General features: G+C 42.1%; 1 protein-coding gene across 2 annotated transcripts in view; it reads left to right on the forward strand.

The window, feature by feature from the left end:
• LOC136714578 (excitatory amino acid transporter 5-like) overlaps positions 1 to 22,395 on the forward strand; it is a 44,694-nt gene that overhangs the window by 15,572 nt on the left and 6,727 nt on the right. For both annotated transcript variants that reach the window (XM_066692132.1, XM_066692131.1), the window contains exons 3-6: positions 16,188 to 16,403; positions 20,070 to 20,112; positions 20,579 to 20,807; positions 22,026 to 22,125. In XM_066692132.1, the coding sequence (XP_066548229.1) occupies positions 16,188 to 16,403; positions 20,070 to 20,112; positions 20,579 to 20,807; positions 22,026 to 22,125 (588 nt within the window). The remainder of the gene's footprint in view (positions 1 to 16,187; positions 16,404 to 20,069; positions 20,113 to 20,578; positions 20,808 to 22,025; positions 22,126 to 22,395) is intronic.

Raw genomic sequence — 22,395 nt, forward strand, 5'->3', positions numbered from 1 at the left:
AGAAACTTGAAGTTTGGGCTGTACTCATAGGAATTGCAACAAACCCAGATAATTATTTGATTTTTTTTAGCTTTTGAGTTACTATGTCATGTTTTTGGGGGGAGGGGTTGCTGGGGCAGGGCAGTGACTGGGATTAAGTCAGCTACAGATGTGTGATATAAGCCTCTGACCTTATTGCATTACTGTGGTCATATGAAAGAGTGCTCCTTTGCTGTCAGTAATTGAAAAAAGACTTCATCCCCATTACAGACAGGGTTACTTCATAAGTGTCAAAGAAACAATTTCCTGCTGGGTGTGACCAAACAATGCCTCATGCTACATATTCAAATAACAGCCGTCTTCTTCATATGGGTTCAAGCAGGAAAATTATGAACAGTTGATGTGCAGATGCTCATTGCCAAAAGGCGCATTGAACACATCATGAAAAAGTGAATTATTAATGAATAGCGCCATGCAAGTAGCATATTCGCACAAGGATAAATGATCGTTTGTTTGCAAATCTATATCTCAAGGGGCAGGGGCGCTGGGGATTGTTCTGATGGGTAAAAGACAATGCCGACCTATACTCTTGTATCTGGTGTGTTCACTCTAATAGCAACGTATGGATTTTTATCCAATTCGTATTCTCGACGACTATCCTCCTCCAGATGTTATAAGGACGGCATTATCTGAAGAGCCGATCTGAAACGGTGAGAGAAGCAGTCTGCGTCAAGAAGGCTGTGGCACTTAAATAGTGAAAAGCTTTTTTAATGAAGAATTAGAGGTAGTGCTTCTCTGTACTGTAAGTGTCTTTGAAGAATGGCGTGAGTCTTTATCTGAAGGACCCTATTTGTTCAAGGATGATAGAACAATAAATCCTATAATGCAGCAGGAATTTTAAGTGCAGCTGATTTCTGTTCTTCCCGGGAAACAACCAAAAAACTACATTAGCGCCATTTCCACTGACTCCCAGACTCAGTGACAAGATCAAGTGCAAGAAAAACTCAACTCAACTAAACAGCAAATAAAAAAGGACAGGGAAGTTGGAGCTAGCACGGCCATTGAAAAGCTTTTGAAGTGGCCAATGTACTGTCCAGAGAAAATTGTTTACTCCAAAATTGTTATAAAAATAAATAGTTATAAAATTGATATTCACCTCTGCAGATTTAGAAAGAGCAGTAAATGCACAGGCCTTTTAACTGACAAGGAAAGTGGGTTGATGACGTTTAAGTCCAACATTCAAAGTGGCATAAGAACATACATAACCAGAAACTCCCAATTTCAATTTGAATTTCCAGTGGCTCCTGAGCAGAACATCTCCTCAGACAAGTCCCTTCATTTGTAAGAGAAGACTTAAACCACATTAAACAAGAAGACACGGAGGGGAATGTTCTCAAGACATGTTCTGCAGAATAAGCTCCTTTACGCTCGTGTACAGTGGATGTCAAAGAGTAAAGGTCCACTGGTGATGCTTGTCTGATACTTGACCTTCGTACAGCAGAAGGAAAGCTTGGCATCCCCGGCTCCGTGCAGTCAGACCAGTGCAGAAGCTGATGGTGGGTTTCCACACTGCTTGCACAATGCATGGAGGCTATGATCCCAATTAAAACTACTTAGGGAAAGCATGAACTAATAGACCCTTCTGGACTCTTTTTGTGGTCGCGAAACTCTTCTGAGGCAGAAAGGAGATGCACTAAAGATTGTGCTGCTGCCTTTCTCACCAGCGACTCCTGCTGACCATCATCATCAACAACAACAACAACAACAACAAAAACATTGGCTTCCGAATTCAATATATTCTTGTTTTGAAGAGAATCATCTGTTTACATTTTGCAGATGGTTCTACAGACCCCAATTAGCACAATTGTTGGAGTAGGTTACCTACATTAACACTGGGCAGGACTAGTGCTTGTCTGGGCATGTGAATCCAGGCTGCGCAGGTCTCACACCCACAGTGATGTCTAATTTGAGTACAGCTCTCCGTGAAGGTCTATCTGACACCCGGTCTGATTCCGGATCTCTATGTGGAAAGCTCGTTTGTTTAGGAATCAATAAAAAATCAGATACATGCCTAACGACATGAAATTTAAAGGTCAACTGAACCGTATCTCTTTGACAAACAACGAACAACAAAATCATTAAGTCGTATTTATTCTGTTTATAATGTTTTTCTCATTTAGTCACATCTGGAGCTCTGCCTTTAATCATGGAAAGACAATAACCACTTTGTTGAACTGGCCCTGCCTGAACAGGGGGGTGAGGAGCTGAGATCTTCTCCCCATTTTTGAGGAAACAGGGCCAGAGGTCGGGCAGGGAAGCAGGCAAGCCGGGAGATCATTATTTTAAGCACTTATCATTAAAAGCAAAGCTCTAGAGCAGAAAAAAACAACAACATAATCTTAGAGCTAATAAGGAAATACAATGCATTTTGTTCTTTTTTTTTTTAATTCATACTGCTCAGTTGACCTTTAAGTTCTAGTTTGCCATGGCTTTTCTGTAGGAGCTTAACATATGGATATTAGGGCTTAGGTGTATTCCACCTCTCAGTCCTCTCATCGGGGGCATTACCAAGAAAAGTATTAAAATATATTAAGAGATTATCAGTATGTGAAACAGAATTCACAGCTCAATATGTGTTTGTTGTTGTTTTAATGAATGGGACAATGGGCCAGTTAGAACGTGGCCAAAAGCTTCCAGATAACACATATACAGATAATCCCTTTTCCTCCGTGATTGCTTTCTCTCTGATTCTCCTCTGCCCTTTCAAATGAATCAAAAAGAAAGAAAACAAACATCCACCTGTGGTCATGCATTCAGCTACCTTGCCCTGAAGTTGTGAATTCGAATTCACACACAGCATGTGGCCTGGTGGATTATATATCCATTATTCTAAAAATAATTCTTTATTTATTTATTCTGCATGATTATTGGACTGGAATAATCTGTTGGATTCAGTAAATCATTTGCTAACCCCATCGTTTTGTGGATTAGGCGGTCTGTCATTTAATTTCTCTCTTTGTTACAGGGAAAAGGAGAGTAACTCAGGCCAGCACTGACCTACTGGGCTGCCGGTTTTAACCCCAGCCCTTCTGTTTGGTAAACTTGACAAATGGCAAGTAGTTCAGGGTGTCAAACACTTTTTATTTTTGAGTCCCACTGTAATTCCTGCCAATCTGAGTGGTGAATATTTTTGTTTAATATGTTGTAAAGTATAGATTGGAAGGACTTTATAAAGCAAATGGCTCGTTCTACTAAAACGTCAGAACAATGTTTGCTTTACCAAAACCTCACAGGAGGTCATTAAGAACAATGTGGGTCTTTTTAAAATATTTCGGACAGAACAGGCTCATTGCCAATACAATTTGTGCATTGCCCTGGGCTCAATTGAAACCAAGGGCACGATCTAAGACAAACGATTCACTTGAAGGAGCAGGAATAAGAGCTGCCAGGATTTCTTCAGAGTCGTGGGATCGGGCTTTTGCTGGAGATATCAGCATGCTAGTGAGCACTTTCCCGCTGACTGAGTGCTGACTGTGTTGGACAGTGAGGGTTATCCACAAAGCATTTTCCTTTGGAAAAGGCAAGTTCCCCCACAAATTCGGCAAAGCCAGTAACCATGTCCTGCTTGAAATATGTGAAAATAAGGAGGTTTAACAATGTTAGGAGCGATTCAAGCTGATTATTGCAGGGAGCAGAGCTGCAGATTAATTGCTCTAGATTAGTTATCCTGGTGACGTCCTCGTCTCGTTTAATGTGCTTAAAGCCCTCGTGCTGACACGATGCAGTAGTTAAAACTCACAGGAGGATGTCAGGTGAGGCATCATCCTTCCCAGAGGCGCCGGTCAGGGCAGTGATGAGCCGGAGCTCCAGGTACAACCGTGTGAGTGTCATACCCAGGACCACCTAGACCCTTCGCTGTGAAGAGCTGTTTAAAAACGCTCCCGTGTGGTGTACGTGCTCAGACCACAGATTCAGAACCACTTACTGATCTACACCTTGCAGAACCTGTGACCCAAAACCTGAGTGCCCAGACAAGGGGGCTTTGTGAGTTCTTGAGAGCCCACGTGGTGTCACCTCACCATGGTAGACTCCTATACCCTCTGTTACCTGTTCCTCAGCCCATATATTTCCACTACACCTGCCTTCTTTAAACCAGGATGTCTCTGCTGTCCAAAATATATACCTTTCGCTCTTGTGCTGCAGGTGGTCATTTCAGCACACATTTCCACTACAAAATGTCAAAATGGCCCATTTGTGAAGGGCGCCCAATTTCACACGTTTAAAATGGTTCCAACCGGACACAAACTGTATTCTAGTAGAGATCTGAAGCAGGACGGGGGTCCCATGTGTTCATAGTGGCAACTTGGCAGGATCGAGATTGTATGTAGTGCCAGGCAAGGCCATGGAGCCAAAACGTTGATTGCCAAACATGCTGGGGCAGACTAAACAGGCTGTTATTTCACTTGATAAGAGTAATCTTGTTTTATAGTTTCACATATTTATTTTTTCTATTGCGCTCCCCTGTTGTTTGTGTAAAGCTGGACATGGGAGCGATGTTGGGATTGCAGCAGGAAAACATTATGGTTTGTTGTTTTGGGTTCAGTTCAGGAGCGAACCACAGTCTCAGTGTATGATTTCTCATTCGGACTGGAGCTTTGCTCAGTTTGGGTTGTGAGAAGTTCCCTTTGTTGTAAAAACGTTATCGTGGTTCACAAGCCCGGTTAGCAACATTTTGTATAGTGAGTTCATGCATGTATTTCACAATGAAAGGAACCGGGCCACTTCTTCAGCTACAAATAGACTTTTACTCTAACAATTTACACTTCTTTCATGACATTTCAGCTTTAGCAAAGGGCGTCGCTTGTCTAATGTTTGCCAGATTAGTTTTACCATTTGTAGTATCAGCTACATAAAGCTCCTGCTCAGGTCTGGAATTTTCCATGTCGTAAATACATCCAAATTGAATTAAATAATACATGAAAAACAGTCTTTGCTTTGCAGTTGTTTCTTTGTTTTGTTTTTCTGGATGATTCTATGATATGCAACTGTTGGCAATTTTTGTAACTGCGCATAGTCTTGCTTTATTGGCTGCTATAAGAACAGATGGGAATTTGCCAGACAGGAGCCAGATTTTTCAAAATATTTTTATATATACAGCTCTGGAAAAAAATAAGAGACCACTGCATTTTTTTCTTAAATCAGCATCTCTAAATGTATGGCACCCAGTCCATTGCAGTGTCTGTTGAATTCCAACACAGGCACCTCATTGTACTGAATGAGCTACTGATTAGGTGATCACCTGAACCAAATCTTATTTAACAAGGAAAAGTATAAAAACCACTGCTGTGGTCATCAATATCCTCTTGCAATAGGACCAGCTGGACAGCAAAAACAGTGCTAGTACAACCTCAAAAGTAATTGGAATAAAAAAATAACTATTGACCATGCCAAAAGAGTTGAAAAGGAAAGTTTTGAGTGAAAAGAAGGGTTCAATTCTGGCTTTACTGGCAGACGGATACAGTGAGCGTCAGGTTGGTTCCATCCTTAAAATGTCAAAGATGGCGGTTCATCAGAACAAGGTCAAGCAGCAGACATTGGGGATAACAAGCTACAGACCGGCAGAGGACGAAAACGACTCTCCACTGACCGGGATGACCGCCAACTCATTCGAATGTCACTCAACAACCATAGGATGACATCAAGTGACCTACAAAAAGAATGGCAAACAACAGCCGGGGTGAAGTGCACGGCGAGGACGGTTTGAAACGGCTCCTAGGGGCAGAGCTGAAGTCATGCAATGCTAGAAAAAAGCTCTTCATCAATGAGAAGCAAAGAAGAGCCAGGCTGAGGTTTGCAAAAGACCATAAGGATTGGACCATAGAGGACTGGAGTAAGGACATCTCTGATGAGTCCAATTTTCAGCTTCTCCCAACAATTGGTTGTCTAATGGTTAGACGGAGACCTGGAGAGGCCTACAAGCCATAGTGTCTCACACCCACTGTGAAAATTGGTGGATGATCCGTGGTGATCTGGGGCTGCTTCAGCAAGGCTGGAATCAGGCAGATTTGTCTTTGTGAAGGACACATGAATCAAGCCACGTCCTGGAAGAAAACTTGCTTCCTTCTGCTCTGACAATGTTCCCCAACTCTGAGGATTGTTTTTTCCAGCAGGACAATGCTCCATGCCACACAGCCAGGTCAATCAAGGTGTGAATGGAGGACCACCAGATCAAGACCCTGTCATGGCCAGCCCAATCTCCAGACATAAACCCCATTGAAAACCTCTGGAAGGTGATCAAGAGGAAGATGGATGGTCACAAGCCATCAAACAAAGCTGAGCTGCTTCAATTTTTGTGCCAGGAGTGGCATAAAGTCACCCAACATCAATGTGAAAGACTGGCGGAGAGCATGCCAAGACACATGAAAGCTGTGATAGAAAATCAGGGTTATTCCACCAAATACTGATTTCTGAACTCTTCCTCAGTTAAAACATTAGTATTGTGTTTAAAAATGAATATTAACTTATTTTCTTTGCATTAATCGAGGTCTGACAACACTGCATATGTTTGTAATTTTGACCAGTTGTCATTTTCTGCAAATAAATGCTCTAAATGAGAATATTTGTATTTGGAATTTGGGAAAAATGTTGTCAGTAGTTTATAGAATAAAACAAAAATGTTAATTTTACCCAAACAGATACCTCTAAATAGTAAAACCAGAGAAACTGATCATTTTGCAGTGAACTCTTAATTTTTTCCAGAGCTGTATATATATATTCCCATGCAGGGACTTAAGTCCGATTCATATTTGTTTCAGTGATTCTGTGTTGTCTAGCCTATCGAGAGTGCTGCCCTCTTGTTCGGCCGCTCACATTGATGTGACGATTGACTTCTGACATGTGACAGTCCCTGGTGTCACCCTTGTTTATTACTTTGAAATCCTTCGAAGCCTGATCACTTGAGCTCATATATTGTAGGCAAAACTGTCTAACACCAACCTTGTATTTATGTAATAACAATAATAACAATAAAAATAATAATAGTGATTGTACTCCTTATAATAATCCTGTGAACATGTGCTTATAATTTAAATTGTTTATAAATTCATGGCTGACTATGAAGGAAAGGTCCACAATGTCTAGGAATAGTCCATCACAATAAAAAGAAGGAAAAGAAAAGACGTGTCCGAGGAGGAGGAAAGAAGAGAGGAGAGGAGCTGGGGAGCGTGGGAACCGGTGAAGCCGGTGGATTACAGTTGGAGCACAGTTCAGGAGTGACACCAAATGTTTCACCGACGAGTAACACTTTAATTGGAAAATGATCTTAGCGGAGAAGATGGGATCACAGCGCTGACCTTCAGCAGGAACGGAAATGTGCCGGGATTGGGATCAGTAAACCGCAAGCTGTAGACGGCGTGCAATGCCATGACCGCCTGGGAAGACTGAGATGCTGCTGGCAGGAGGCTGACTGAGGCCTGTGCGCTTATTGTTCAGTCAGGACAACGTGAAGTTAATGACAATGTGTTACAGTTAGTTTATGGAGACTTTTGGCTTTGGCCTCACGTTCAAGGGGCCACAGTCTGTCACTCCATTACACACAGAAAGAATAAGCCCATTGGCCACCACAGGAAATAAATATCAATGAACAGCACATTGGCTACATTGGCCACCACAGAAAATAAATCTCAATGAACGTGCCGACAGGCTTATTATTTCTGTGTGTGATCGAGTCAGTTTCCTGGCTGAACCATCACTTTGCTTAATTGATTGTCAAGACTTAGAATTACCGCATTAACTGTAGCATACACAGCGTTGTTGTTTTACCGTTTACTTATCAAACGTGTTGTATGCAGGCGGTTTAACCTATCAGGCGACTCTATGAAGACTCTATGAATACTTTGCTAACACATTCCTGATTATAAAAACGTTCCACTTTAACCTTTGACCTGACTGCAGAAATCCACAAATGAAATGCATGGAGACACAGGCACCTGCAGTCTGTTTCCCCTCCAGCTGTGTTCAGTGCTCTTGGACAAGTGTATCTCTCTTAATACTTACAATACCAAGAAAGTCATATGAGACACAGACAAAACTATTTATTTCACCTGATTTCCCTGCTGTAGGAATTGTGTAATGATGTACCTGAGGCGGCACAGCCCTGGGGTCTGCAGTATACACAGTACACGACAATACAGCGTCCCAGGGGTTAGAAAAACCAATCAACCTTGACAATACTCCAATAGACATTAGCTCAAAACGTCTGTAGGCCTAGCCTTTCCTCTTCTGAACTGCTCCACCTATCAGAGCATCTATTTGTTGTCACTGAAATTAATAATTATCAAATAGCATATGGGATTGGAATTATTATTATTAATGGTGGTGGAATTTTGGTGGTGGTGGAAAACCTGAATAATTCACCAGAAAGGTATTGGGACACTTGGTAATTTTCTCTGGCTTTTCCTCTGTATATTCCATTTAGCATTTCAATGCAAATCTACTGCCTTTTTTCTTTAAAGAAATTAACTCTTCGGTTGTTGTTTATATTTTCTCATGAATTCCTGTATGTTTTCCTCAGAGGCATGAACATAAGGGTCAGCAGAAGGAAAGAAACATAAAACAGACGTAGACAGCTATAAATCCTATTCGGAATAAATGAAAACAGCCAATGCCAATTGAGTATTGAATACGTGCAATAAAGCTTTATTAAAAGCCCATTTCCAATTAAGCCTTTTTTTTACCTGTTTCTGGATACAAAACATCTGGGAAATAATTGTTTTCAAGTCGGCGGCCTCCTTTAAGGACAGAGGCAGTGCAGAGGAAAGAAAAAATAAAAGGGAGGAAGTTTAGGATCAGATAACGCGTCATCAGGGAGTTAAAGCACCATCATCACAAACAAGAGCGTCAGGTATAATATTATCCACAGGCCTGGGATGACCGCACGCCAGGGAGCTCGGTGGGGGTTAAGTCGGCGGGTACCCTTTTGATTTATTTATTTCCTAAACGTCGGCTTCCAACGTGCTGTGGTGGAATTTGCCTGGCACGGGCCTCTATTGTGCAAAGGTGACGTGCTGGCTGTTAATGCTCTGCCATTACTTTCTTGTAGGGATTATTGTGTTTCTTCTAATCACTCTAATCTCTCTGATATCCTGATCCATAGAGCTAGTCCTCTCTCCTATGCCGGCCGAAGAGAGATTCCTATGGGACTAGCTCTCTCTAGCTCTCTTTTCCCCCACTTCCTTTCTCTCTCTCTCTCTCTCTCTCTCGTGTGTGAAAAGGGGCAGAGATGCCAGCCTGCCCCAGGGATGTGAGTTTTGCTTCTTAGACCTACAGACTCCATTGTTACTTAGACGCTATATGACCAAAAGAAACCAAACGAGATCTGTTCTACTGAAAAAGACTTGTACCACAGATCATGTGCTCAGTAGATCTTGTCTCTGAAATGGTACCAGGACCGCTGGACTGTACTGGGATATTCTAGACCACTGTCCATCAGTGTCCTGCCAGCATCGAGAGAAATGGATTGGGAGGGTCAATACGGGGAACACAACGCACAGCTGAGAGTTCAACACAGTGGTTCAAGGAAAACATCAACGAAGACTTTCCGTGGCCCCATCTAAACCTTAGACCAGTGGTTCTCTAACCTCCGGTCGTTGAGCTCCACTGTCCTGCCTGATTTTATTCATTTATAAGCCATTGAATACATCCAGATCAGCAGGGACACACGCACCCGGGGACACAAATGGAAATTGGGCTTCAAGGCATTCAAGACAGAAAACAGGAGACACTTCTTCACACAGAGAGGCGTCACAATCTGAACAAACTCCCCAGCGATGTGGCTGAAGAGACAATTTGGGAACATTCAAAAACAGACTGGATAGGATCCTTGGATCACTTAGATATTAATGGACACCAGACGAGCACGATGGGGCGAATGGGCTCCTCTCGATTGGACACTGTCTTATGTTCTTATTCCAGTGTTAACTGATCACCAAACCGAAGTGATAATTATTATTATTATTTTAAATTGTTGGAGAAATATAGAATGACAGAGGGACTTATTTTATTTCTCAACACGCTTCCACTCGCCTGAACTGCCATTCAGCAAAGCCTGTAATCACTTCACCACCTGGAGCCCAATAATTACCTTTTAATCAGAGTGCTGCAGAGATCATAATTAAATGGCCATACTGCAGTCTTTTCCCATAATGCCCTTGTGTTGACGGAGACACGGTGCACATGAACATGAGAGACAGTATCTGCCTGCCCCCTTTCTGTTTCTCCGGCCCGTAATTGCACTTCTGTCCTCTAAATACTGATATGACACTTTTTTGTTTATTTCTATTTATTATTATTATTATTATTATTATTATTATTATTATTATTATTTATGTGTTATGTTAAATGGATTTTCTAAATGGGTCTGTTAACCTGGATTGAGGTCACAGCCCCTGGGATTTGGTGATGAAATGGGTGAGGCTCCATCTCGCCACCTGCCGCGCCGTGCGTCCGCCGATTCCAGCTGGGCTTCGGCACCATTTGCCCACCTTCTTTCTTACAGGAGGTGACAAGGCCATAATCAAGAGATCCGACACACTTTCGCTCCAGTGGATCGTTTCACCAGCGCAGCGGAGTGAGTTTTTCATTAGCGCTCGGCACAGACCGGCCCATATGGCGATGTCTCGCATTGCAGTCCCTGGTTTTCATTAAAAGTACCATTCTGAGGGGAGAGCCAAACCTTCCTAGCCTGACAAGGTTAGGATGATATGTAAAATGCTCCAGTTAACCATCAAATGGGTTTTCTTTTTTGTGTAGTTTTAGTCTGAAGATCTTTCCACCTTCAGAAAACTGCCTATTTGTAGCCAGGGAACAGTCTGTAATATACCACATAATATGCATTCAATACACAACTTTCCTTCTGTCCCCTTTGTTCCAGAGCAATTTAGTTTCAGTCCATTCTTTGCCTCCGCGCAGTTTATCCCCTGGACATTGTGAATACCTGTAATTTTTTTACTTTCTTTTTCCTGTATTGATTTAATTTGTTTTGTTGTTCCTATCATTTAGACGGGCACATCCTGCTTTCAAGTATAGAACATAATAGCTTCATCATCATTCAGAACAGACTGCTGCTATGTGTCTGGTGTGTGCGCTTTTTAAATATTTAAATAAAAGAAAATACTTCTGACATCTGTCTATTGCAGCCTTCAGAGCTAGTCACACATTGTGCAAAGAGTACATGATATTCTCCCTAATTAACAGCCATGGATGCTATACAGAGTGTCTGTTCAGAGCTGGCCATTGTATTCTCTCGATCTGTTGATGATCTAGCATTTGCCTTGATTAGCATCAGGTTGTTCTGGAAGTATGGTTCTGTATTGCAAATGAAGCGGTTTGGCAATACAAGGGCACGAAGAAGCGCCGGGTGTGGTGTTTCGGGTTTGTTTGGCGTGATATCTACAGTTTATTCAAATCAACAACATCTGTTTTCCCATCTGTTAGCCCTGGTAACTATCCATAAAAGGATACAATGATTGCTCCCAGTTGAAGTGCTCAAAGTGTTTCACCTGTTTCTGTTTTGTTTGCTTTAATTGTTCCACCACTGACCTCACCTAGCAGCTTACCAGCAGTTCTAGAAAAGGACCACGACTGGCCAACCGTTTTAGGTCAGTCTCCTTGACCAGTCTGATACTGGGGCATAGATACTGTCACACATGAGAGACAGCCAGCTCCTGATCTGGTGACGTTGTAGTTTGGTTCTGTTTTGCTACCAACAATTATGACCTGAGAAACGTGTACAAAAAAAAGTGTTATCCTGACTACATGGGGCCCCCTGATTGTTGTAGAGTAACATTGTGTGCTCGGTAATTACATTTATTATTTTGCGTGCAAATTTACGGTGTTGATTTTGTTAAAATAGACATTTCATCTTCTGTACTTTCTAATCTATGAACATTGATTCCATGGAATGTGGCTTAATACATTTAATTGTAATGTTATTTGACAATTGTTTGATGGCAACTTGGATTTGCCACGGTGTCGTATTGCTCTTCGTTTACATTAGTATTTTTAGTATCTGGTTAGTTGAGACTGTCCCTTTTAATGTACAGATTCCCTCTCTCTGGCTCTGAAAATGTACAATGGCCACACTGGGATGTCACACTTTGTTCAAGTGTAGAACATGGGGACAAATCCAGAGGGCATTTTGCTGTTGTTTTTGTGTTTCTTATCCATACTTAAGTATTGAAGCCATGTAAAGAGTAAAACCAAAGAAACAGTCTTTTCCAGAAATCATATCAAACTAAGACGCCGGTATTCTGTTCACAAACCCACTGAAAGTTTGAAAATGAGACCTTCCAGCACTACCCACAGTTCAGCACGAAGCCAGGGGTGGAGCGAGGGAAGCATATGTTATTTTACTATTAATGATCCTCAAAAAGTTCATAAACTTCACTAGCTAGTACAAATTCTAGCTGTCAGTTACCTGACATTTCAAGCGATCTGACCTTTTCTCTCAGCATGTTTTATTGCATGGTCTGTTTTCATGCCAGTAATCAGTACAGTTCATATTCACGGAAAACCTAAGCTTGGCACGGCTTTGGGATATTTTTCCAGGATTATTTACTGGGGGGGAAATTGCAACCAGTTCACAACATCACATACCATACCAGTAAAGTGATTTAAAATGATATACATGTTTTGTTTTGCTTTTTAAATAAAGGTTTATGCACAATAAAGTAACAAAGTCATGTTTCACGATGCAGCTGTTTGGAAAGGGGCAATTTTCGGCCCACCCCATGTACAGAAATGGCGGGTTACAACCACAGACCCGCTGTGTTCATTGTGTGCATCATTGTGCATTGTGCATCATCGAGCTGCTCCAGACAGACCACATGAACCATCTTGGCATAACAAACTACCGGTACCTTGAAGCTCAAATTGTGTTCAATAAACATGCCCATCAATCTCCTTATGTACACTTTCACAGCCTCCGAGAGATTATCGATCAATCGACAGTCATGACTTGTAATACTATTATTTTGCTTCTGTCAGACAATTTAATGTGCCAGAATAATTGCATTGCAGCTGCTCCTGTGGGGCTGCATTCTCTCGGTAGGTGTGTTCCATTGCCCAGATCAGATTTCTTTCTCCTTCAGCATTTTCTATCAGATCACACAGTTTTTTTTTCTTATTATACTCAGTTTTATACATGTAATGGATAATACCTGTCATTAACGAATGAAAAGACAACAAAAGACAACAAAAACAGCATTTTGTGACCGGCTACAGTAGAATAATCGCCTGGATTCAATCAAACATATTTGACCGCCCTGTCAATTTCACAGTTCTGTTCAGTGTAGTTTACACTTCAAGCTTAGATCCAAAGATTTTGCAATAAAGGAAGATAAAACTTAAACTTCAAGGCTTCAATCCATTCACGAGAACCCAGGATGGCTCACGAATGTCACGAAAAGCAAAGCACAGGGACAGAGTAAAGGCTAAAGGCAAGCCAGAGAGAACAGTCATGCCTCCGGTCTTATTGAACAAAGGGGTATGACCTCTCTAATGGTAACTAGCAGGGCAATGCAAGGTAATGGAAGACCCAACCAGGTTGGCAAGTGGCACGATCACAGGATCTCCACGTAACGTTCTGTATTCCAATTCCAGTAAATGTCAATTCATGCTGCTGTGCGCTCAATCATGATAGACTTCACAGAGGAAGGAAAAAACACACACACACTAAAGGAGAAGAAGAAAATTCCAGTAAATCACTTCTCCTCTTCCTAGGCTGAATCAATTAACACAGCATGTCGTTTCAGGTTTTCAGGAGGGAATTTAAGATGACCTTCGCCAAGTTCACGACGTACCTGCTGATCCAGTGAATTACTTTGCCTTCAGTAAAAGGCAACTTGGTAGATTAGTTGGGAATGAGTTCTGTCAGAAAAGATCTGTGGCTCAGTTACGTAGTTTAGGCTGTAGGCCACAGTGGTGGACAACATGCACAAATCCACAATTTACAACCCCCAGTGACAACAGGCGGGTCCCACTGTATTTAGTTACCGAAGTCTTGACCAAAAGAAAATTCAGACGTACTGGCAAATTGCAGAATTACAAACCTGTATTGCAGTTTAATCTATTGTCACAAGCCACTTTCTACTTGAAAATAAAAACCAGATAGGGTACATGTTTGTAATTTGTGATTCGTGGGCAGGTGATTTGGTCTTGGCCCTAGAGTAGTAACCCTACACCATCAGCAACAGCAGGACCACCTCAGTCCACCCAGGTCTCCAGGATGGGGGTTGGAGAGTCAGTTTGGTTTAAGATCATGTTCGAAAACAGGCAGAACTGCATACAGTAGAATTTTAACCAAACATATAGAGTTCAAGAACACTGAACTGCTTTATTTATTTTATTTCAATAAGTATTGTTTCTTTGTATTCGTTTGTTGATTGGTTTATTAGCTGTAGATATTTTACTCATTTGGGGAAGAGATACGTGTTACTCACAATATATACTGTTTATACTGTACCATGGGAGGGAACGGCAGGGGCTGAAGTCATCGTGAGTCAGGCTGTGTGAACACGAATGCAAATGGGACTCAGTGATTCATAAAGTGGCCATACGCTGGACTGAGCCCAGCAAGAGCCCAGGGACATTTTCTCTCAGGGGGTTTTGACAGGAAAACTTCAATTGGCAAAAGCCAGATTAGAGGGGAGGCTGGCATTTTCTTAATGAAATCCAGCCACATGGGATAAATCCCCACTCCTACATCACAACAGGGAGGATTAGGCATGTGGCTCCTGTCTCTGAGTCAGGGACGTGTGGGCCGCTGGCAGGCTGGTGCCCTGGGGGGTTGAGCGCAGCAGGACAACATTCTCCTCTTTCAAAGTCCTCGTACCGGACAAAGTCTCGGTTTTCAAAAGGAAATCAGTCGCATATGCAATTCACACATATCGTTAGGCGGTAAATGTACAGTATAGCATTAGGGGAGGTGCCTATTTTTTGGGTAACATAATTAAGATGATGTCGTCATATAATCTGTACTCTTATGATATGATTATTTCGGTGTACTGTTCAGAGTATCGATATTAATTGTTTCCATTAGCTGTTGGAGATAGAGTGTGTTTGTCTGCTTGTGTGTTTGTTTGTTTTGTATCTATTGGGGTAGGTAAAGCTGAAAAGGAACCAACTCCTTAGATCAACTAAACCTGATGTACTGCCCTGGAACCTCTCCTCTCTGTGGTCCTATGCAAAAGTCTATGGTCCCACCATGGCATAAGACCACATCCCTGATTGAGAAATTCCACAGGGTACCCCGACAGAGTAGCCGCATCTTTTTTACCTGCTGTGCCCTGGCCTTGAAGAGACCCAAGGTCTCACTGCAGCCGAGCTCAGATTGACTCGACTGAATCAATCCATCGGTCAAGTTAGCAACCTTTATCTCCAGACAAGAAGCAAAGAAGGCAAAACCCAAAAACCAGTTGCTCTCCGGCAACCAGGGCCAGAGGTCACCAGACGACACGCTCGGCTGCTCTTGAGCTGAATTAAGTTGCATTAACTCTGATCGTTGCTTCCAGTTTTTCCATCAGTTACACAAATCTGCTAATGATGATGAGAACAGACCCTCTCTCCCCCTGCTCTCCTCCCGCAGTCCAAAGCCCCCCTTGGGTTTTGCAGAGTCTGTGTCCCTGCCACGGTGCCCCCGCCTCATTTATTTCAGTGGTCTTAATTACCTCTGACCTCTTACTAAAAGTCTGCTAACAACTCAGAGATCAGCAGAGACTCATTGGATCTCATTACCAAGCTCACCAAGTCCATGTCAGTCCTGCGTAAGCTCATTACTTGGCCTGCCTCGCTGGTTTTAGGCTGAACCTTTACTCACTATTCTACCCACAACGTCTCTCCTTTGCAGGTCATTGGAGCTGGTCCACCCTGGGAAACTATGGCTTTGCACGCTGTTTTAAAAGAGCAGACATCAAATATTAACAGCGTGTCAAAGAAGAAAGAGTCTCGTTTAGTCTTGTTTTTGCAAAACTGGAATGCTTATTAGAAAATTAATCTTCTCTGTTCTCCTCCTTCTCCTCCTCTTCCTTCTCCTACTTCTGGTTTTGGTTATGTTATGGTTATTAGTGGGCAGTGGGTCATACAGTCCAGCTGGAGTGTGAGTTTCCTGACCTGGTTCTGTTTCATCTCCTCTCCCTCGCTCTCCGGCCCAGTTTGATGTCAGGACTGGCAGCCCTGGATGCCAAGGCCTCCAGCCGGCTGGGCATCATCACCATCTCGTACTACCTGTGGACCACCTTCGTGGCAGTGGTCGTGGGCATCATCATGGTGTCCATCATCCACCCCGGGGGGGCGGCGCAGAAGGAGAGCACGGAGGACAGCGGCAAACCCATCATGAGCTCCGCCGACGCCTTGCTCGACCTCATCCGGTAAGACTCCCCCTGCCTGGGACATGGATAAGCCACCAGACAAACCTCACTGCCTCATGTACCTTTAAGGAATAAACTGTTTTTATAATGATTCATTTTCAGTGAGTCAGCTGGCTCTGCGTCCAGCAAAGAGAACAAAAGCAGTTGATTTTAACCAGCAGTGACCGTTCACAGCCGGTCTTTTCCCAGCCTGCTTGTGGTGTTTTGCATTCCAGATCTCATTAGCAGAACACGAGTTTGTTAAATAACACTGCTAAGAACTTTGCTAAATATACATTTTGCCAGACAATTAACCAATTTTCTGCTGAATTTGGTCCAGACACAATCCTACAGAAATATAGAATGAGAGAGACATCGGGACAGTGGGATGCTGCCACACGCGGAAAAAATCCTTCGTTTCCAGACAAAGTATCAAAAACTGAGCTGTTTCTTCTCACTTGAGATTCCAGATAATCCCACAAAGGAGTCCAATAAGCCACAGAAAGCGTAAGAAAGATTTTGAAGGAGGATTGCACTGATGCATGACTTTAAAGTGGCAACTGAAGTGGAGGAATCAAATGCTAGCTAGGCAGCCTAATCCTGTCAATCCGTTCACAAACGCAAATCTAGATACGGTCAAGTATTGCATATTAATGCCTATATTCATTAGAAGGATTAACTGCATTAATCTTATTTCTAATTAGCCTTAAGTGGTTTACTTTATCACTGACTATTGTTTATCTTTCATATTTTATTATGCATTCAGAAATTGCATTCTTCTTCAGCAGCACGTCATTTAAAATATTTTAAAGAAATAGTAAATAATAAGGTTGGTATTAATGATCTACCAGTGGCTTTATTATTTTTTTAATGCAACTGTAAAATGCATGCACAAAATGTTGTTTTGTTTAGCCAAAAGTACCAAATGAGTCAGGTGGAAACCATACGTCCTCAGCAGGGAAACGTCTGAAACACAGAGGGGACAGTATATGAGTAGGAAAACCCAACAGGGCCCATATAGACTGGAGAGGCTTCCACAGTTGTTCTCCAGCACTGATGTAGCAAAGTGATTTATATAAAGAGGACTGAATAGTCTTGTGAAATTATTCAGGTCTCGTTTTGGCATCAATGAATACGTTTCTGTGCAATTCTTTTCATCCTCATTGCTGTTGGCTGAGCTTACGGTTTCTCGTGCTAAATGCTCATGCAGAAGAGCTAAGGGCCACTTCCCCACTTCATCCAGCCAAGATATAAAGAGGTGATATCTCTATTCACCTTTTCCCTGTAATCCAATTCAATGTAATGTTTGTTGGTGGTATCTTAATAAGATTGGAAAGACTGTCTCTGACAAGTGCTTAAGGGCACGGCCGTGGCCTTTGGTTGCACCTCTTTAACTGCTCTTATATAAGAAAGTAATTACAGCATGTGGAATTAGTGATGCAGGTCTTAAGGCCCATTGTATCATGGTGTCGGAGCGCCATTCTTACTGGCTGGATGTGTCTGGTCATGTCTGTGAATTCCTGGGGAGGGATGAATATTTGTCAAATATTTTTTCAAATTTAAATACATAATTAAACAAACAGCAACGTGTTCTAATCCCATGGATTTACGTTTCCGTGGAGTCCACAACAACTCACAGAGACCACAGCCGAGCCCTTATATAATATTTATTATTAACCTCAGGCATTGTCTAAGCTAATTAGTGTCAGAGTACAAAGGTTATTATCCTCCAGCCGGTGTCCACAGAGGCTAGCAGGGTCGGCCGTCTGAAAGTGTCCATGTGGTGGAGCATCCCCGTATCACAAGCCACTGACCTTCTAGGGTATTTGGCACGGATGTCGTTGCTCAAACTGAAACCAAATGATTGGATGGGACTCGTTAAAAGTATAATCATGCAACTGAAATGCACATTTTTCCTCATCCAGCCAATATCAGTGCATTTTTTCAGAGCTGTTTTCAAGACGCATTCCCACCAAGTTGTTTTGCGGGAGACTTGTGTTCTTCAGCTTGTGGCCTTCTGACTGGTTAGATCAGAGGACATGCCCCCCACCCGCAGACTGCAGATCTCCATGTGGGAGTAGCTTTGTGGGAGTGGCTTTGTTGGAGTGACAGTTCGGTGCTCTGTTGTACACTATGGGGGCAAAACTCTTTTTAGAGAGAGAAGATTAGCCGAAGAAGAGGTAATGAAAAAGGAGCATATAAGTGATGTTTTAATTACTCCTTTTCAGATCACAGCTGTGTCTACCCTGTAAAGTACCTAATTTCAAATTGCTTGTAATACCCCTAGATCTGAGAAGAAGTAGGTTCATTGGGGTCAGATCCTACCTAACATGCCAGCCTGTTCCAGAAAACGGGTTCATGAATACTAAGAATACTTAGATTACCCGGCCTGTTTTATCCTCCCTGTATATCATCTTCAATGAGACTGACTCCTAGAATTGAACTGCAGGGAGACGCACCTGCCGACTTTATCGTTTTGCCGCTTGATGCGTGTTTAGGTCCTCTCTAAGGTTAATCCGTTTTTTTCTGATTCGTTGTGTGCTGGTTGTTGCAGAGACGAAAATGTCAAGATTGAGTCATTGCTGTGTTATTAGTCCCTCAGCAGGAGTGTCAACGCATATACCTGTTGTGGAGTTGTATAGGTATGCTGGGTCAAAAACATTGTGCACCAATGGAGCCACTCTTGTGATATCAGTTTAAAAGAAAATGTCAATCAAATGTGATTATCTTCCATTTACAGATTTTAACTTTGTATGGCAAAGAAAAGTGATTCTAGACCTGACCCTGCTTGATATCAGTGCTCTCCCGCAGTGTGCACTGTATGGTAATGCTAGACAACTCAATTTGCAACTGACATTAGGAAGAAAATCTATCAAGTTTTTATGACTCAGAAGTGGATAATAAACAGAATAGTTTAAAAAGGCACAAGTTGAATCTTAAACTCTGGTATCTGGCTTAAGAGTCAGTTCGATATTGTGCTTGGATCAGTTGCCAACTATATTATATATGAGCTATAATATGTCAGAATGAAAAGCCTGCTTGTGTTGTAGAAGGTCCTTTGTTGGGTTTGCGTGTCTCTGCCTGCGTCTGTGACTAATCGAATAAAACAGTTAAAACACCAGTATTCACAAACCTTAAGGGAAAGTTTGGTTTCGTTTTTTTAATCGTTGGTATTCAGACTATTGTCCCTTCTTTGAAAACAGAATTCACTGAAGAAATGGTTTTCAAAATGGGTCTGGAGGCACTAACAGTTTTATTAAAAGCACTCCAGAAAAAACAGCAACTGTTCCAGATTCTCTTGGCAGAAAAAGGTGACCTTGCATCCAAAATCGAAAACAAGAACATTTGACGAAGTAACTGTATATTTTCACTTTGCGATACACCGGTTTTTATGATTTTTGTATTTTATGGTATCATATTGTATTTATTTTATTTATTTTATTGTCTTCACCGTTCCCCCATTTTATTTGTGTAATAAAAAGTGTAGTTGCTGTTAATAAACAGTTTATTACATGTCAAAGTGTAATTGCATTTATATGTATATAAATTGAGAAAATGGTAAAACTGTCAAACCTACAGTGAGATTATAATCATGTACTGTACTGAGGGTGAATGGTCACAAGCCTTACTTTGCAATAAGGATTAACATGTGTGAATTACAATTTTCCTATTCTCTTCTTTTTCCAGAAACATGTTTCCATCCAACCTGATTGAAGCCACTTTTCAGCAGGTGAATTATATTTACAATATTTCATTTTTAATGTATAGCAGTAAATGTATAGCATCTTTGGATAGGAGGATTTGTTTTGTCATCCACTGATCTCTCCTGTTTAAAGCAACTCATCAACAAGGTTTCTAGTTTTCCGTGATAAAAATGTCATACAATGCAGAAATTACACTCTGTTGTGAACATAACTAAACATTAAAAATACATGTATCTGCAGAATTCATAGATTTAAAATTCTCAAAATTCTCCGCCAAACTGAAAATTCTGTGTTTTTCCATGGAACTGGATTTATAGGAACCTTCTTCGTCAACAAATTAGAGATGTCACTGAGTTACACCCAATTAAAATATAAATGTTAAATCTTTCCGTAATTTTGCTAAAGCAAAAAACTATTGCATGAGTAGTGCATGAGACAGAGGCTGCCACTCTCTACCTCACTGTCTTTCTTCCTGTCTGACCCCTATCGCAGTACCGGACCAAGATCATACCCATCATGAAGACCCCCAAGTCCCCCCAGGCCGCGGCCGAGACCACCACTCGGCGGATCCTCATCTACGGGATCCAGGACGACAACGGCACAGATATCCAGAACTTCTCCCTGGACCTCACACCCCCGCCTGATGTCATCTTCCGCTCGCTGCCTGGCAGCAGCGATGGCATGAACGTGTTGGGCATTGTCATCTTCTCTGCCACAATGGGTGAGCGCCGTCTCTCACGCACGGCCCTGGAAGAGAGCACACGCACCCCACGCCCGCTTCTCGGCATCAACTTTTGTCTGTTTTAGCATTTCTCTCTATATTATGATTAGTATTTATTTTTAGTTACAAATAAGTATCACTGCACTTTTCTCTATCTCTTTTGGATAGTGCAATGATCATCCACAAGTCAATGAGCACCTGCAGGCCAAGGTCAAAGAATTAAACATTGATTGGATACATTATCCATGAGAACACACAGTCTATCTGCAAAATATGTGTCTAACCATTCTCGGTGGTGTGGGACATCCACTATATTATAACGCCACTATAATATCCATGCAGTCTCTTCCTAAAGGGAGCTGTGATACAAATCTATGACCCTCTGCACCCGTTGAGCCTAATCCACGGATAGAATTTTGTTTGCTTTCTTCCTCTCCTCACAAAACTGGAACTCTGTGTTATCCTAGGTTCAGATTCAACCTCAACTATGTGCTGAGCAGAGTGTTTCCACAAGCTGGTCCCAGAACAAGCTGTACATCTTTGAATACCAGACACCATCTTGCTTAGCACAAAACCATATTTTTGGACTGGTAACCTACCCAGCCATAGGTTACCCAGCTTTTTTTAGCAGCTATGATAAGAGGAGCTGCAACTCTTTCTGCTAGAGATCAGGCCACCTCTTACACTGTGTTTGAGACTTCTTACACCACAGTCCCGCACACACATCGTTCTAGGCAAAGGTCACCACTTGATCACCACTTGTACACCTTCAGCTAACCTAATCATCACAAGGCTCACAGGAGTCACATACTGTAGCATCCTCCTGGATTTCACCACAGTGATCTGAGGAGCTCCACAAAAACAGGTGCTTGACTCAATCAGTGAGAAGTCCTCAGTGGGGACATGAAACAGATGAAGGTCAATTGCAGGGACCATAGGTTTCATAACACAGTGTTTCTGATTAAAAAATCAGCGTCAGTTTTCAATTATACACAACTGACCTACTTACGTCTGTCTTTGCGGCATATTTCTGTTTTTCATTATTTCTTACCACTAACATATTTCCGTGTATGTTTTGTGCAGGACAACTTGCTGACTGCTGTAACTTCTAATCATAATCTCGATGAAACGTGATTCCCGCTCACTTACACGAAAACAGAGTCTGAGTTTGGCTGTCCTCGGCATGCAACTTAGGCTGTTTGTTGTCTTCGTCCCTAGGTATAATGTTGGGTAGGATGGGGCCCAATGGCAGCGCTTTGGTGAACTTCTGCCAAAGCCTGAATGAAGCCGTCCTGAAGATCGTTGCCATAGTTATCTGGTAGGTTCTGTGCTCTAACTAGTGATTATTAATTAAAATCCACTTCCACACACTCACCATGAAGCACAGGCAGTGGGTAGCCATTACTGTTTAATTATTCCGTAAAATTAGTAGGTAGGAGTTTTTGTTTCATGTCCTACGTCTTCCCTTAGGCCTGAAGTTGCTGTGGCCAGAGCTTACAAACATCCTTGAATCTTCTCTCTCTCTCTCTCTCTCTCTCTCTCTCTCTCTCTCTCTCTCTCTCTCTCTCTCTCTCTCTCTCTCTCTCTC

This window comes from Amia ocellicauda, chromosome 19, assembly GCF_036373705.1.
Source record: "Amia ocellicauda isolate fAmiCal2 chromosome 19, fAmiCal2.hap1, whole genome shotgun sequence".
NCBI classification, from domain to species: Eukaryota; Metazoa; Chordata; class Actinopteri; order Amiiformes; family Amiidae; genus Amia; species Amia ocellicauda.